Source organism: Lactuca virosa, chromosome 7, assembly GCF_052849685.1.
Source record: "Lactuca virosa cultivar CGN04683 chromosome 7, Lactuca_virosa_CGN04683_v6, whole genome shotgun sequence".
In the NCBI taxonomy this organism is placed as follows: Eukaryota; Viridiplantae; Streptophyta; class Magnoliopsida; order Asterales; family Asteraceae; genus Lactuca; species Lactuca virosa.
Genome location: NC_136432.1, coordinates 115929814 through 115945747, shown reverse-complemented (window position 1 = coordinate 115945747; position 15934 = coordinate 115929814). Strand labels below are relative to the sequence as shown.

The following is a 15934-nucleotide window of genomic DNA, read 5'->3' as shown; positions in this document are numbered from 1 at the left end:
TTGATGTGGACTAGTCTCAATTTCACTATTGGTAGAGGATTTGAGTTCAAAATTTCATCAGAATCTTGTTGGGATATGTAGGGAAGAAGTTGAAGGACTTCAGATGGTGGAGGATAGATCGAGATCTGAGGATTTGGGTTGATTCCAGTCATATGGTGGTGCTAAGGGATTTCCACACCTCTATTTATCGATTTATTTCTCAGAAAAATCAATGGCAGTCATCGACAGGAACTGGGATTTATATGGTAGCAATAGTGTCGATCGAACTTAGAGAAAGAGATGTAGAAGAAGGAAACATAAGGTTAGAAAAACGTGGAGTTTGGGATATAGTGGGGTGGGTTTTGGGGTTTTTTATTTTTTACAATATAAATAATTAATAAAATGTTTTTTTTTTAAATACAAGGGTAATACAGTCATTTCAGATGTAGCAGGGACCAGGCGGGTTACAATCTTTAATACTAGGGATCGTCCGAGTTAAAAATCTTGCTTAGGGACTAAGCGTGCAAGTTTATACAAACCACAGGGACCATACGTGTAATTTACCCTAAACTTTTTTTGATATGACCTTACCAAAAAAATTGGAAGATATGACGTACCACGTTGCTGATGCGAAGAAATAGAATGCTGAAAGAACAAAGTGAGAATTGACAATCAGTGCCATTTCAAGTCGTTAAACCCTCATTATAAAGCCCTAACCAACGGAACATACAGCAATGGCTTCTAAGGTACATTCAGGGAGTGGAACCGCTATTGAAACCCCCATAACCGTGATAGATGACGAGATTCGCGCCACTGACGCCGTAGAAACCGAGCGGGCGGTGGAAGCGGCGAAGGAGAAGGAGGTTGAGCATCACCCCACGGTATAATTTCTTTTGTAAATCTAACGATTATTATTTATTCATATATGCATATAGGATATTAGGATGTTTCCTTTAATATGACACAATTTTCTATGCTGTCTTTACAACAACAAAACCTAAATCCAATAGGAATGGGGTTAGGGAGAGGTTAGATGCAGACAATTTTACCTCCACCCAAAGGTAGATAGACTGCTTCTATAGATAAAATTAGAATCTTATTATCATTATTATTATCTGTCACAACTTAGTGATCATTGATAAAATTCAGGGGTTAATGTGGGAAATAGCGACATACTTGCAGTTATTTGTGTATTATAGCTGAAAAATATAGACTTTTGGGAAAGAAATCTCTTCTCTTTAAGAATAGTCCTCATTATATATTAAACATATTAGCAGCCTAAAATTACGGATTCTTAGCGTATAAAACATTTTTTAATATAGGAAAACTAAATATCTACGACTAATGACAATAAGAGCATATCATATTATGCTTATTTCATTTTCTGTATATTGTTTGTGGAGACTGATTTGCAGCATTCTGATAAGGACATTATATTTTGAAAAATCTTAGCAAATTGGAACAGTGAAAATTGCTTTGTACTTGGATGACAATGCTATTATTGGGTTGATTTTCAAAGTACAATGTTGTAATAAAAAGAAATGAAAGCGGGACACTATAATAAAGTGTTAAAAATGCAAGAATTTAGAAATAACATCATACTTGCATTACTTTGTTTACTATAGCAGCTAGTTTCATTTTTTTCCTATTACAACATTGTACTTTGAACAATCTACCCATTTATACCAGTGTCATCTAAATACAAAGAATTTTTACTGTTCCAATTTGGTAAGATTTTTCAAGGTACAATATCATGATAAGAAAATGTTGGAAGTACAACGATGTAATGGAAAGAAATGAAAGTATAATGCCATAATAAACAAATAAATGGAAGTAAGTTACTATGTTTTCATTTAGCCTATACTAAACAAATTAGTTGAATTACATTGCTATTTCTTGCATTCACTCTCCCTTTGTCTGCAAGATTTTCTCTGTTTATTTTTATCCATTTTTCTATTGGTTTCAATTACTTTTTATTTCCACATTGTTTTTTTTTTTTTCTGGCAGATGAAGTATCAACATTATCTGCCAACTCAGATGATAGAATTGTCGAGTTAAAGGGAGAAGCTCTCAAGGTTCGGCAAGCTTTAGAAGCTGTTCATAGACACCTGCACATGTTTTCGGTTGATCATAGCATTCCTCCTCTCTTTGATTCGAACACGGTTGAGGTGGCAATGCAGATGGCAGCTGAGGAACCAGTCATATGGACCGGGTCGAGTCGGGCTATTTCCGGACTGGGCCGTGCTTTTTACAGGCCAGACCGGGATTTTTTCGGACCGGCGCTCATGCCAACCTTTTACCCCATGTACTTACCGCCCCCTCCTCATCATTGTCACAGACGCTGTCGCTGTCGACGGCGGCCAATTTTGCCGCCACCATCAGGTAACCATTTGTTTATTTTTGGAATATATATATATATATATATATATTTTTTTTTTCCATTTCTCATCTCTATTTCTGGCTTCCATCTCCATTGCTCATCATTAGTAATTTTGTACATGATTTGTTTTGTTTATATTCATGGTTATTATTATTATTATTTTTTTGTGTAGGTATGGAAAGTATCAAGGAACCAAAACGAACTAGGTATCTTTGGAAGGATGACATAGTTAAAACGTTTCTTGATGCATGTATTCACGAGATCACCATCAACAGCCGAGAAGGTGGTAGTTTAAAAGCAATGTCATGGAAGAAAGTCGGGGAGATGCTTAAAGCTAAACATAACTTTCCTGTTGATAGTAAACAAATGAAAAACTATTTTGATGGCCTCAAGACCAAGTACAGAGCATGGGTATCACTAAAAAACAAAACCGGCAACAAATATGATCAATCCACCAACATGTTTAATTTGACGGACAAAGAATGGGAGACTGAAATCAAGGTACAAATCATATCCTTTTGCTAAAGTTTTTTTTTTTTTTTTTTTTGGTTATGAATTTGTTAAAGTATTTCATACAGAAAAATAAATGCATAGAAGAATTGAGAGATTCCCCCCTACGGTTTCCGGATCTTTGTGCACAACTTTTTGACGGTGGTGTTGACCAGGCTTTGACCGAACCGGGACTGAGCCTCCCTACATTGTCGCCGTCCCACGTCACTACCAGCTTATTAGGTAATGGTTTGTGTCTAATGTTCTCTTTTGAAAGGATTTGTGTATAATTTTGAAAAAGATTTTGTCCCAATCAGTTTCTGCAGAATATATATAACATTTTTTTCTTTTTTGTGGAAGAAAATTATATTGTTTTTTCATGTTCAGGTGAAGCATCCCTTGAACCTCAAGCGGCAGATGCTCTCGTTCCACCATCTACCCAAACACTACCGCCATTACCCGCTACTGAAACACCAGCGGAACCACAAAAAGAACCAATGGTTGAAGTACCACCAGAAATGCCTCAAGTACAACCTGCAAGTGAAGCTGTGGCAATAGCGACAAAAAGGAGGATGTCGGTTTTTGAAGAAGAAATATTGGGTGTCTTGAAGATGATAGCTGATAACATTAACAACAAACCAGAACCACCTCCAAAACCGACATTTGAAGATTGTGAAAAGAAGTTGAATGAGCTTGGGTGGCCCAAAGATGATCCGCTACACCTAATTGCACTCACGATTTTTTGTGACGAAGAGGATAACTATAGGGAATTGTGGATGAAATTGAACCCGAATTTGTGTGTTGATTGGGTTAGAATGATTGGACGTAGTAAAAGATTCACTTAGTTGTTTGATGAGTTAGTTTATGTTATGGTTTTTTGTTGGGATTAGTATATATGTGAATATGAATTAATATTGTCATATCGTTCACTAATGCAGTAATGCTATGTTTATATTCTCGTATGTGAAACATCACTGCCCTCAGCCGCTACTGAAGCACTAGTGGAACCAAAGAAAGAGCCGATAATGTGTAACTCTCTGATTGAAGTTGAAGTATTACCAGAACGAATTAAGGGTAAATGGGGAAACCCAAACGTAGTCAAAACGTTTCTTGGTGCTTGTATTCACGAGGTCACCATCAATGGCTGGAATGGTCGTGGTTTAAAAGACATGTCATGGAAGAAAATTGGGGAAATACTTAAAGCTGCCCATAACTTCTCTGTTAATAGTAACCAAATGCAAAACTATTTTAATCTCCTCAAGGGAAAGTACGGAGCATGGGTATCACTAAAAAACAAGACTGGCAACAAATATGATCCGTCCACCAATATGTTTAATTTGACGGACAAGGAATGGGAGACTGTAATCAAGGTATACATTTGCTAAAGTAATATTTTTTTTTTGTTTTGCTTTTAGTTTCTAATCTGTTGATCTATTTCACACAGGAAATAAGAATGACAGGAAAATTGAGGAATGCCCCCCTATGGTTTCCGGATCTTTGTGCTCAACTTTTTGATATACCAGAGCCCAAGATCCAAAAGGAGGCCATGTATTTGGTATCTCCTTCATCATCTTATGATCCCGTTCAAAACAAACAAAAAATCGGTAAACATTCAATGTTTTATTCAATGCTTTTACACGATTATGTTCTAATCATTTTCTACACTGTATATAATAACCATTTGATTTGTTTTTCATGTGTGATTGATCTTTCAGGTGAAGTAACCCATGAACCTCAACTAGCAGTACCTCTTATCCCGCCAGCAGCCGAAACATCATCTCCCTTGGCTGCTACAGTGGAGCAACAGACAGAACCGATGGTTGAAGTACCACCAGAATTGCCTCAAATACATCCTGCAATAGAGACTAAACCTGAGGTACCAACAGAATTGCCAGATGTACAAACTGCAACTGCACGTGAGGCGACAACGCAGATGGAGGTTGAGGAATACGTAGTACGGACCGGACCGGACCCAGCTTTCTCCAGACCGGACCTGCTTTTCACAGACCGGACCAAGCTTTTTACAGTATCAAAGAACCGAAACGAAGTAGGGTTAGTTGGGAAAACATTAATGTAGTTAAAACCATTCTTGATGCATGTATTCACGAGATTGCCATCAATGGCCGGGAAGATGGAAGTTTAAAAGCAATGTCATGGATGAAAGTCGAGGAGACACTTACACCCCGCTCCCAAGTTCAACTTAAGGAGAGAAAAGAAAGGAAATGGGTGGAAATGAGAGGAAAGTAAGAGAGATTGATGCTCCCGAGTTTCATTAAAGGAAGGAAGTGGAAGGAAATGGAAGGATCACTTTCCCTCCTAACTTTCCTTCCGATTTGGGAGGATTTGAAAAGAAAGAATAAAATGTTTAACTTTCCTTCCATTTCTCTCCAACTCAGGAGCACAAAAGACAAATTTGTTTTCCTTTCTTTTCTCTCCTTATTTTCTTTTCTCCTCTCTTCTTTTCTTTGCTTCAACTCGGGAGCGGAGTGTTAAAGATAGACATAACTTTTCTGTTGATACTAAACAAATGAAAACCTATTTTGATGACCTCCGGAGCAAGTACAAAGCATGGGTATCACTAAAAAACAAGACCGGCAACAAATATGATCCGCCCACCAACACGTTTAATTTGACGGACAAGGAATGGGAGACTGAAATCAAGGTACATTTCATATCCTTTTGCTAAAGTAATTTTTTTGTTGTTGTTTCGGTTATGAATTTGTTAAATTATTTCATACAGAAAAATAAATGCATAGAAGAATTGAGGAAGGTGCCCCTACCTTTTCCAGATCTTTGTGCACAACTTTTTGACGGCTCTATATCCACAGGCTTTTTTCAAATTGGCATTGACCTGTGACTGGACCAGAACCGGGTAACAATTTGTTTTTCTTATTTGAAAGGATTTGTGTTGATTTCTCATATTTATTTGTGCTTTCAACATACATTGCTCTTGAAAATATAGAATGGGACCTAACTCACATAGTAAGTATAATTTCGCAGTAAGACAACTGAAGTATGAAATTTAAAGTAAATTACATAAGTCGTTCCTGTATTTTAGGGCAAATTGCGTACTTCGTCCCTATCTTTTTTTTTCACTAGGAGGTGCATGTGGTAACCCTTTAGCGGTTTTCGTCTATACCATACATAAATTGACCGATTTACCCTTACTAACTTTTTTATATTTTATATTTTTACCTTAATATCATACTATCTTAATATCATACTATATAGAACAAATTATTGAAATCGTCCCTGTGATTTGCCAAAATTTCACATTTGGTCCCTATCTTTTCTTTTGCACTCAGACAGTCCCCATGTTTTGATTTTGTTACAGTGTAAATCCCTGCCTAATAGAAAATGTGACTAATGCCCTTAATATATATATATATATATATATATATATATATATATATATATATATATATATATATATATATATATTTTTTTTTTTTTTCCAATTTAAAAAAATGAAAAAAGAAAAAGAAAAACCCCCACCCACAACCTTCATCTTCCGCCTCTCTCTCCTCTCGTTCTCACCTTCCCACAGGTACGATGGTTTTCATCGTCATCAGCCTCAAACATTTCAATCGTCTGCCACCGTCATCGTCGAGCAAAGATCTCCCGCCACCACTGACAAACAATCGCAACCATGGGTTGCCACTATCGATTTGGGTTTCTCCAGATTCCAATTGTTTGATGTATGCATCCTCATCGAAAGTTGCAGGATTGGATTTAGGTTTCTTTATATACCAATTGTATCTGCTCATCTCTCTATCTGTAAGGGCTGGATTTTATCCTCATTCATGTTTCTGGATTTCGATCTTAAACGAGGTTCTTGTCCTCAAATTTTGCAATTTGGTTGTTGGGGAAGCCCGATTGAACCAGTTTTGCATCTGGGTTGTATTTGGGTTTTTTGCTTTTGGGGTTATAACTAGTTTTTTATTTTTATTTATTTTTTTATTTTTTTAATAGAGGTTTAATTTAAGCTTCAAGGAAGAGCAGGGTTTTAGCAAGTTCCATTCCCACATATCCATGAAGATGCAATGGTGGTTTCCGGATGTTTTTTGAAGTCGCCGGAAAGATATCAAGATGGAAGAAGAAGGGCAAGGGGGATGGGGAAGAGGGAAGGCAGATGGGGTGGTAGTAGGGGCCAGGTTTCTCACAGTGACTAGTAGAGTTTGGCGATGATTTATGGTGGGCGGTGGCTGATGGTGGCCGGCGACCGGTGGCCGGAGTGGGAGCTAAAGTGGGAGTGCAAGTGGGTTCCACTTGTCAATAGATCAATTAATTAAATTTTAATTAAAAAAATAAAAAAACCAAAAAAGAAAATATTAAGGGTATTATAGTCATTCCTTATTAGACAGGGACTTACACCGTAACAAAATCAAAACCTAGGGACTGTCCGAGTTCAAAACAAAAGATAGGGACCAAACGCAAAATTTTTGCAAACCACGGGGACCATTACAGTAATTTGTTCTACTATATATATATATATATATATATATATATATATATATATATATATATATATTAAAACCAAATGACTTTGTGAATAGTATCCTTTTGAGGTTTTAGACTTTGGCCACAAAATTTTCTTATTTTAAACTTTGGCCACATAACTTTTCTGGTTAACATTATTTATACACATTATTTATACAATGAGAGGCCTACAAACCCACTCACCCTTGATCTTCACAAACTTAAAAACCAAGTCTAACCGTTTAAATTGAAAGCGACATCCAAAGAATTTAAAAAACTTGCAGCATCCACATCCCACATCCAAAATGGAATTATATTGTTTTTCATGAGTGATATTTCAGGTGAAATAAACGATGAACCTCAAGCAACGGTACCTCTTGTTCCGCCATCATCTGAAAAGTCACCGCCCTCAGCCGCTACTGAACCACTAGTGGAACCAAAGAAAGAGTCGATAATGTGTAACTCTCTGGTTGAAGTACAACCTACAAGTGAACTCGTGGCAATAGAGACTAAAAGGACGATGTCCATTTTTGAAGAAGAAATGTTAGGTGTCTTGAAGACGATAGCTGAAAAGTTGAACAAACCAGAACCACCTACAAAACCGACATTTGAAGATTGTGAAAAGAAGTTGAACGAGCTCGGGTGGCCCAAAGATGATCCGTTACACCTAGTTGCACTCACAATTTTTTGTGACGAGAACGTTAACTATAGGGAATTGTGGATGAAATTAGACCCGAATTTGTGTACTGATTGGGTCAGAATGGGCGTAGTAAAAGATTCACTTAATTGTCTGATGAATTAGTTCATGTATAAATGTGAATATGAATCAATATAGTTTTATATTGTGGTTTATATATTGTTCGCTAATGGTATCTTTATATTCTCATTCCTAATATATATTGTATGTTTGTATTTTTATAAATCTTTGTTCAAAGTTCTAATTTATAAGAACAATGAAATAATTCAGATTCTTGTCTTATACATTATTTAATATTATTTAATCATTTAATATGTAAATTATTTATAAATATTATTGGCACCGGTCATACATAACCATTTTCGAAGCAATTGTGATTTGTGTATCATATCAACTTTCAATTAAAACCATATTTATATAATCAAAATGCCATGTAATCGGCACCTCCGATTGTCCTCTCGCTCTCGTCAAGAGATTAGTTGTCAAGTTGAGCAAGAGTCGGGCATTGAGTTTTCTAACTGAAAACTTTAACTTCTCATTCTCGGTAAGCATTTGACATTTGGGTGGCCATCATGGCCATCCAATTCGTCGGAAATGCTACAAGCAAATTCTAGTCAACGCCCTTTTTGGTATCATCACAAGGAAACACAAAATGAAAAAGATAACATCGACGCTAAGATACATGATTGACTTTTGATGTCTACTCACTACCGGACTAACTTTGGACCTTAAAATAGAAAACCGGTTATTCCATTTTCAATATTATTTGGTAAATATGGTGCACTCCAAAGAAGTGGCCCAACCGAGGCCCAAAAGATGTGAAGCCCAATCAGACTGAGTACGCGGGGCGTACTCATCTGTATGCTAAGCGTACTCGCTGTATGACTTGTACGTTGCGCGTACTGACTTGTACGCCCAGCGTACTCCTCCATTAAGCCAAGTTTTCCATTAAGCTCTTAATGCTTAAGTCAAATGGTCCAAAACACAGATCTGAGTCCCAAATAGTATCTAGAACCATAAAGTCACTGACTTGGTGACTTTGCATGTCCCAAAAGATCCCAACTTCGATTTATAACATTCTACTTTCATAATAATGGCCATAACTCATGCATTGATTGGTTCTAAGCATCAAAGATGGCAACTTTATGAGTCTAGGACCAAAGGAACACCAAGAGTGGCAACTCTAAGCTTCAGAAGTGATATTAAACGACAAGATCTCATTTATGAGACCAAAAAGGGTCCAAAACCCAAACAAAGGAGATCTAAGCTTCTAAAGAGCAAGATTAAAACTTTATACCTCAAACAAGCCAGAAATGGAGCAGATCATCCGGATCTATAAGCTCCTCCTTGAACTACCACCTTGCTCCAACCTTCTCCTTCTTGAAAATGGGACAAAACACACCAAAATTGACACTATAAGCTCAAAATGTAAGAGAGAGGCTTAGGGTTTCGAATATGATGCCTAAGGGTCTGAGGAGGCTGAGAAATGAGGGTTTCAAAAGCCATAAGGATGCTTATATAGTGACCACACTTGAAAATTAGGGTTTTCATTAAACCTTGCGTACGCCCCGCGTACGCATCCGGAACCCCGACCAAGCCTTCGCATGAGTACGCTAAGCGTACCACTTGGTACGCCCCGTGTACTCGCTTTACAGCTTGTACGCTAAGTGTACCTTCTGGTACGCCCCGCGTACAACATAAGGACCAAATTACAAATTAATAAATACACAAGGACCATAAATAACATACCAGGAATTCAAGTGTTGCAAGAAGAGTGGCTTGGGAGTGTAGTTATGCTTTTTTCAAACATACCTCTATTGTTAGCAGCTTTCAGTCTGTAATGTTTAAAATTATTTTTTTTACATATAACATTATGTCTTGGTTTTAATTACAAAACAATATAAAAAAAGTTTTAAAAAAAGAAACTAACTATTTCTTGAACTCATTAATTTCGACAGTGTCGTCATTAATGAACAATTTGGTTACATCAAAATAACTTTGGGCTTGATCTATTCCTGTAAAAAGAAATTAGTCAACAAAAGTAAATTTATATATATATATATATATATATATATATATATATATATATATATATATATATATATATATATATATAAGCTTAAGTTATTTTGTTTTTACTAACTATTGTGTGTCAGAATGCACAGATCTGGACCACCAGATGAATAGAATCAACAATCATGATCTGAGGGTCTATTATATTACAATAGGGTAGCATGTATCATATAATCACACAAATTTCAGCAAAATGGTATTTTGGTCAATTAACCTATTTTAAAAAAGAAAATCTTTGGATTTTAAGGGATCACTAATTCCCTCATTTTTTAAAAATCTTAATTTTTTAAATTAATTCTAATTAAATTTTAATATTACTTTTAATAATAACCGATTTTATTATGTGAGAATGACAAAAAGTCAACAATAAACTAGTAAATATATATGCGGTTTTATTCTTGCAGAATATTGTTTCATTCAAGATACTTTTTATATTAAACATGCTTAAAGAATTATACAACATATTATCAAGAATAATATTTTCTAAAGAATACAGATTTTATTTTTTAAGAATCACTATTTACATTCATCAGTAAAGAAAAAGACTATAAACAATTATTACAATCATTCTAAATAAATTATGACTAATAATGGTTTGAGAATTACATTTATTCTCAAAGATTAAAACTAAAAATGGTTAAAAAAGAAAAAAAAAACATCAAAATCTAACAAAAACACTACTCTATTCCGAAAGAATATTATTGTTAAGAAACAATTTCTAAATTCTGACAGAATGCATTCTGTTAGAATACAATATCATTCTCCATGTTTTCTTCATTTTCCACATTAATGGCAACCTCTTCAAAACCTAATTTCACAAGGAAAACATAATCAACTTTCAAATATTAAAATTTTTAGTGCATTAAATAGAATAAAACAATAAATTCTAATAGAATGTGATATACATTCAAATATAATATAACTACAACTTCTACAAACCAACATTAACAATCATCCATAAACTTGCAATGTATATTATTCTAAAAGAATGTAATGTTTCATTATTTAGGATGTCATTATATAAGAATCAAGACCAATAACAAGAATAGAAACAAATTTTATTCTGACAGAATTAGTTACGGTAATTCACTGCTTAAGGTGACAAGGAATTCAAGATTCTATTTTGACAAAAATTAGAATTCGATATTCCATTCTAGCAGAATGATCGACATTAAGATGCATTAAAAAAACCTAACAATCTAAATAGAAATAAGACTATGAAATTGAAATAGCAGGATACATAGAATGCATAAACATATACACTTATCTGTTGGTTGAAAAACTGATGATTGTGTTCCAAAATCAAAATCAATAAGCAATTGGATTAAAATCTATTTTCAGGATTGAGGTAAATAAGTTCTACAGTTAAGCACAACTTACTACATCACATAAACAATCTTTTGTTTTCCAGTTACAAATACCTAGATTTCAACTATGCATTTTATCGAACACGTGGTGTGCCTCTTCGGTTTCTTCAAAAAAAATTAGTGAGAGTCTTACCAATACAGTTTCTTGGTGGTCGGGAACTGGAGATACGAAATACGACTTCTACGACTTCAGGTCTTCAACAGTGGTAAGGTAATTTGATAAGGACCTTTTGAATACTCCAACCAACATTAATGGGAAAAGAGCGAAAGAGTAGAAGAGATGGCAATGAGTTAAGGGTACTGAATGGAAGATGACGAGGGTATACAGTTAGTGATGTACGACTGAAGCCCTTTAAACAAAGTGTTTGGATAGAATTCAGGGTTTTGAATTCCATGCCTTTTTTTTTAACAAATATCAAAAATTAAAATCGTCTTACCTGGTAAAACTTTAGAAACGGGATCTGGAACGAAGCTTCATCATGAACAAATTCGAGAGGGTGGGGGAGGCAAGAAAACAAGAGACGATGTAAGAAAATAGAGAGCGTTACCTGAGTCGGCATCGGCGGTGATAGATGCAACATGAAGAATTTGTTTCCTATTTTTTTTAGGTCAAACCTAATTATTTTGTTTCCTTAATTAAAGGGATTTAATTAAATAATTCTACTAATTGAATGTGTAAAAAGCCCAAAAATACCCTTATTCATTTAATAAATTATTTAATTATTTGTTAAATTGTGATTGATGCATTTAGGCACACAATATTTGCTAGAAACATTTAAACCTATAGGTTCAAATGTTTCTAACAACTATTGTGTGCATGAATGCACCAATAGGAATTTAGGAATAATTAAATAATAAAAAATTGTAATAAGGGTAATTATGTAACTTTAGCATGATAATTAAAATAAAATCCCTTAATTTATGAAAATTACCATAAAAAACTATTTGACTAAATATTTAACCCTAGCCTCTTCTGCCGCCATAGACATCATCTTCAACTTCGATCACACAAAAATCTCGACACCAGGTAAGTTTGAGGCGGCCATTCGAGCAACCAAACCAGAAACTTCTAGCTCCTCAAATTGAACTCATCGTCGCCTCCCCTGTAACAAAAAAAAGAACTCCTTATTCTACCCAATTTGAGAATTTACCGATATTGCCCTTTAACCTAATAAAACCTTACTCATTATACGATTATGCTCCTCAAATTGAACTCGCCGTCGCCTCCCTTGTGAAGCCACCGGCCGGAGACCAGCCACAACTCCGTCGCACCTAACCCCAAGTTCCATTTTTCTTCCTTTTTTTCTGCTTTCTTTGAACTTGCAAATAGATGTTTTTGGTCGATTTCTTTTTATCCAAAAGGTTTTCTTTTCCTGTAATTTTCTTTCTGTCACATACGAAATTTCTTCTTGCATTTTTTTAAAAAAAATATCAATCGGCAAGTTCAAGTTCTTCTCTGGAATTCTTTAGGTGATTTCTTACTTTCGGAGTAATTGATTTGCTACTTGTTTGCTGCTACTGGTTTGCCAATTGTGTTTGATGTTAATATGTATGAAGTCTGATGTGTACATAAAAAAGGAATGTGTGTTCAGGCAAGCTGTTTGATGAAATGCCTGAGAGGGATAGTACTTTATTAATATGCATGTTTTCACATATCAATTATAATATACATGTTTTAATGTTTAACTTTTGAATTTTGATGTTGGTAACTTGGGAATGAACAATAGATGCTACTGATTTCCTCCTATTGTTTTTGAATGATGTTCTGAAGATGCTTATATTTCCTCCTACAACCAACTGAAAGTTGTTTATACTTTATAACATTGACAGTTTCCCTTTCTTGTTTTCTGAATAAAGGTTATGTGTTATTGGATTAGCTTGTGGTCATGTGACCTTTAAGGATGAAGGAGGAGTCACTTATGTGGATTTCAATGTTGGAAAATCCAACAGAAGTGAGATCAAGGTCACAGGGAAGCGCAAAAGGGTACATCCATCATTCAACCTTTTCTTAATCCTTTTTTCTAGATAAGATTTTTCTTAAATCTACTATTCTGGTTTCTTTTTTGCAGAATGCACAACATTTCGAGTCCAATATAGCCTTATGTAAAGTATGCACCAACAATGGGTTCTTTTGTTCGTTGGGTATATTCTTGATAATACAAATTCTTTAAGAATATTCAAAACCATTATGCAAAAATAGTTTATTATGTAAGAATATTATTGTTGTATTCTGATAGAATTGTAGTTAATTAGTTATATGTTTAATGTGCAGTTGTTACAAGTGTATCACTACAAAATATTTGGCAATGAATTTGTGATAGAAATGGCTTGAAGACCTGATGGGAAAGGCTCCTTGTATAAAATCATTCTCATGCAATACAATTCTGACAGAATGTCAATCTCACAAAATGTCAATCTCATATAATGCTAGCATATTTTGAAGTGGCTTAGAGGTCAAACATACACAAGACATCTAGAAACGAAACAAGAAAGTGAATGAGGATTCTTTCAAGAATGCCGATATTTTTTTTGCAAGAGATTTCAAGAATGAATGTAGTTTATGTTCATAGTTGTATTCTTTAAGAATAAATGTAATTACTTATCCTAAACTATTAAACTTCGTCTTATATAAAATTTGTATTCATTAAAAATTATTGGTCTTGATAATATGTGTTTATAATATTATGTTCATAGTTGTATACCATTTTGACAGAATTACAGAATATCATTCTAACAAAATAACATTCTGATAGAATAAAATCGGTTTATGTTTACAAATTACGTTTGAAATTGAATTAATTTGAAAAAAAAATCAGATTTTTTAAATCAAAATCATTAATTAACCCATAAATCTTGATTTTTCCTTTTTTAAATTTGTCTCAATTGACTAAAATGCCCTTATGCTGAAATTTGTGTGATTATATGGTACATGTTACCCTATTGCACTATCATAGACCCTCAGATCATGACCTTTGATTCTATTTCATCCGATGGTCCAGATCTGTGCATTCTTGCACACAATAGTTAGTAGAAACAAAATAACATAAGCATATATATATATATATATATATATATATATATATATATATATCGTGACTACAAAGCATCCCAAATGTTAAGTTTAACAAACCGCATCACTATAACAACACATGTAACCGTAGGGTTAGTTTTGAGGTACTGTGACACGTGGTATGCTTGAGTTCCAAATATAGTGACCTTCAGGTGTACCGACCTAAATAAAAAATAAAATAATTAGTACAAAAAGTTGATTAATAATAATAAAGAAATAGAAGAAAAATAATCTCACTGTAAGTTGCTTATAGTCATCTTTATGTAATGCTTGGACGGGTTAGGATATGATGTTTCAAGTGCACGAAATGAGACAATTTGTCCAATAACATCTACACAAGTTTAATAAAAAAAATAAGTAAGATTAAGTTAAATACTAACATGTATAATAAATTACACAAGTTATAAAAGTGATTGGAATAAAATTAAATAACTAACCAAAGAATGAGTCTCTTGGGCATGTTTGCTCGATAATAGAATTAAAATCAACAAACACAAAACCATTCATCGGACCTGAAAAATCCTCACATTTTTTTAGAATACTTTTCCAATTCAAAGTTATGGTCTGTTTGTGATCCGTAGCACTAAAACCCTTATTCACAGCCGCGATGTTGGGTTTTATAATGATATAAGTTTGACATTCCTTTAAAAGTTCACTAAATCTGGAAAAGTTTTGAATGAAAACGCGAGAATGGTATTTTATACCCTATTAAATTAAATAAATAACAATTATTTTATTGCTTGAAACATATGTAATATTTAGTAGGATATTAAAAAATACTACAACAAACCTCTTCATCCATTACGATCATTTCAATTGATAAAACCACATTATTCTTTATAAAGTTCCATATCTTTAGCACCCGCACTTTGATATGTGAATCGTCATCAATAGGTTCAATGTTTTTGAGGTATAATGTAACATCCATAAAATTCGAGTCAATTTAAAACTTTTTAAATCATATAAAACCATTCAGTTATTACAATTTGTTTTCAAAATAGTTTAAACATTAGAGTTCCCAAAATCATAATCATAAATCGAGGAAGTGTACGGTCACGCCTTCGCCTTCCTGTGACCATCCGCTGAACCTGAAACAATAAACTGAAACTGTAAGCCCGAAAGCTTAGTGAGTTACCCCAAAATACCCATACCCACAACAATTCACATCTAATCATAAACAGCATACTATGGGTCCAGTCAACCATTGGGTTGGAATACCCCAGACCCTCAACCATCCGGTTGGAATGCCAACATACTATGAGTCCAATCATCCTCGGGTTGGAATACTCACAACCCACAACCAATAGGTTGGAATGCCCAAGTTTATTGGCTTTCGCACAAAGCAGATAAGCCTCAACCGCCAAACAAACATGTGCACATATAACAGATAATCACATAGA

At 34.3% G+C, this 15934-nt stretch overlaps 1 protein-coding gene across 1 annotated transcript; it reads left to right on the top strand.

Moving 5' to 3' along the window:
• Window positions 1-604: 604 nt before the first annotated feature.
• On the top strand, window positions 605-5510 carry LOC145124928 (L10-interacting MYB domain-containing protein-like). The gene is made up of 7 exons (XM_079060409.1): window positions 605-860; window positions 1987-2361; window positions 2532-2860; window positions 2938-3091; window positions 3236-4218; window positions 4293-4452; window positions 4564-5510. Exons 2-5 carry the CDS (start codon window positions 2094-2096, stop codon window positions 3691-3693), a joined length of 1209 nt encoding a protein of 402 aa, XP_078916535.1. The 5' UTR covers window positions 605-860; window positions 1987-2093; the 3' UTR covers window positions 3694-4218; window positions 4293-4452; window positions 4564-5510.
• Window positions 5511-15934: the final 10424 nt, after the last annotated feature.

Bases quoted from the DNA above. Each gene is read 5' to 3' on its own strand.
- LOC145124928 (XM_079060409.1), top strand. From the start codon at position 2,094: ATGTTTTCGGTTGATCATAGCATTCCTCCTCTCTTTGATTCGAACACG. The intron at 2,861-2,937 runs GTACAAATCATA...TATTTCATACAG, and splicing joins AATGGGAGACTGAAATCAAG to AAAAATAAATGCATAGAAGA. The intron at 3,092-3,235 runs GTAATGGTTTGT...TTTCATGTTCAG, and splicing joins CGTCACTACCAGCTTATTAG to GTGAAGCATCCCTTGAACCT.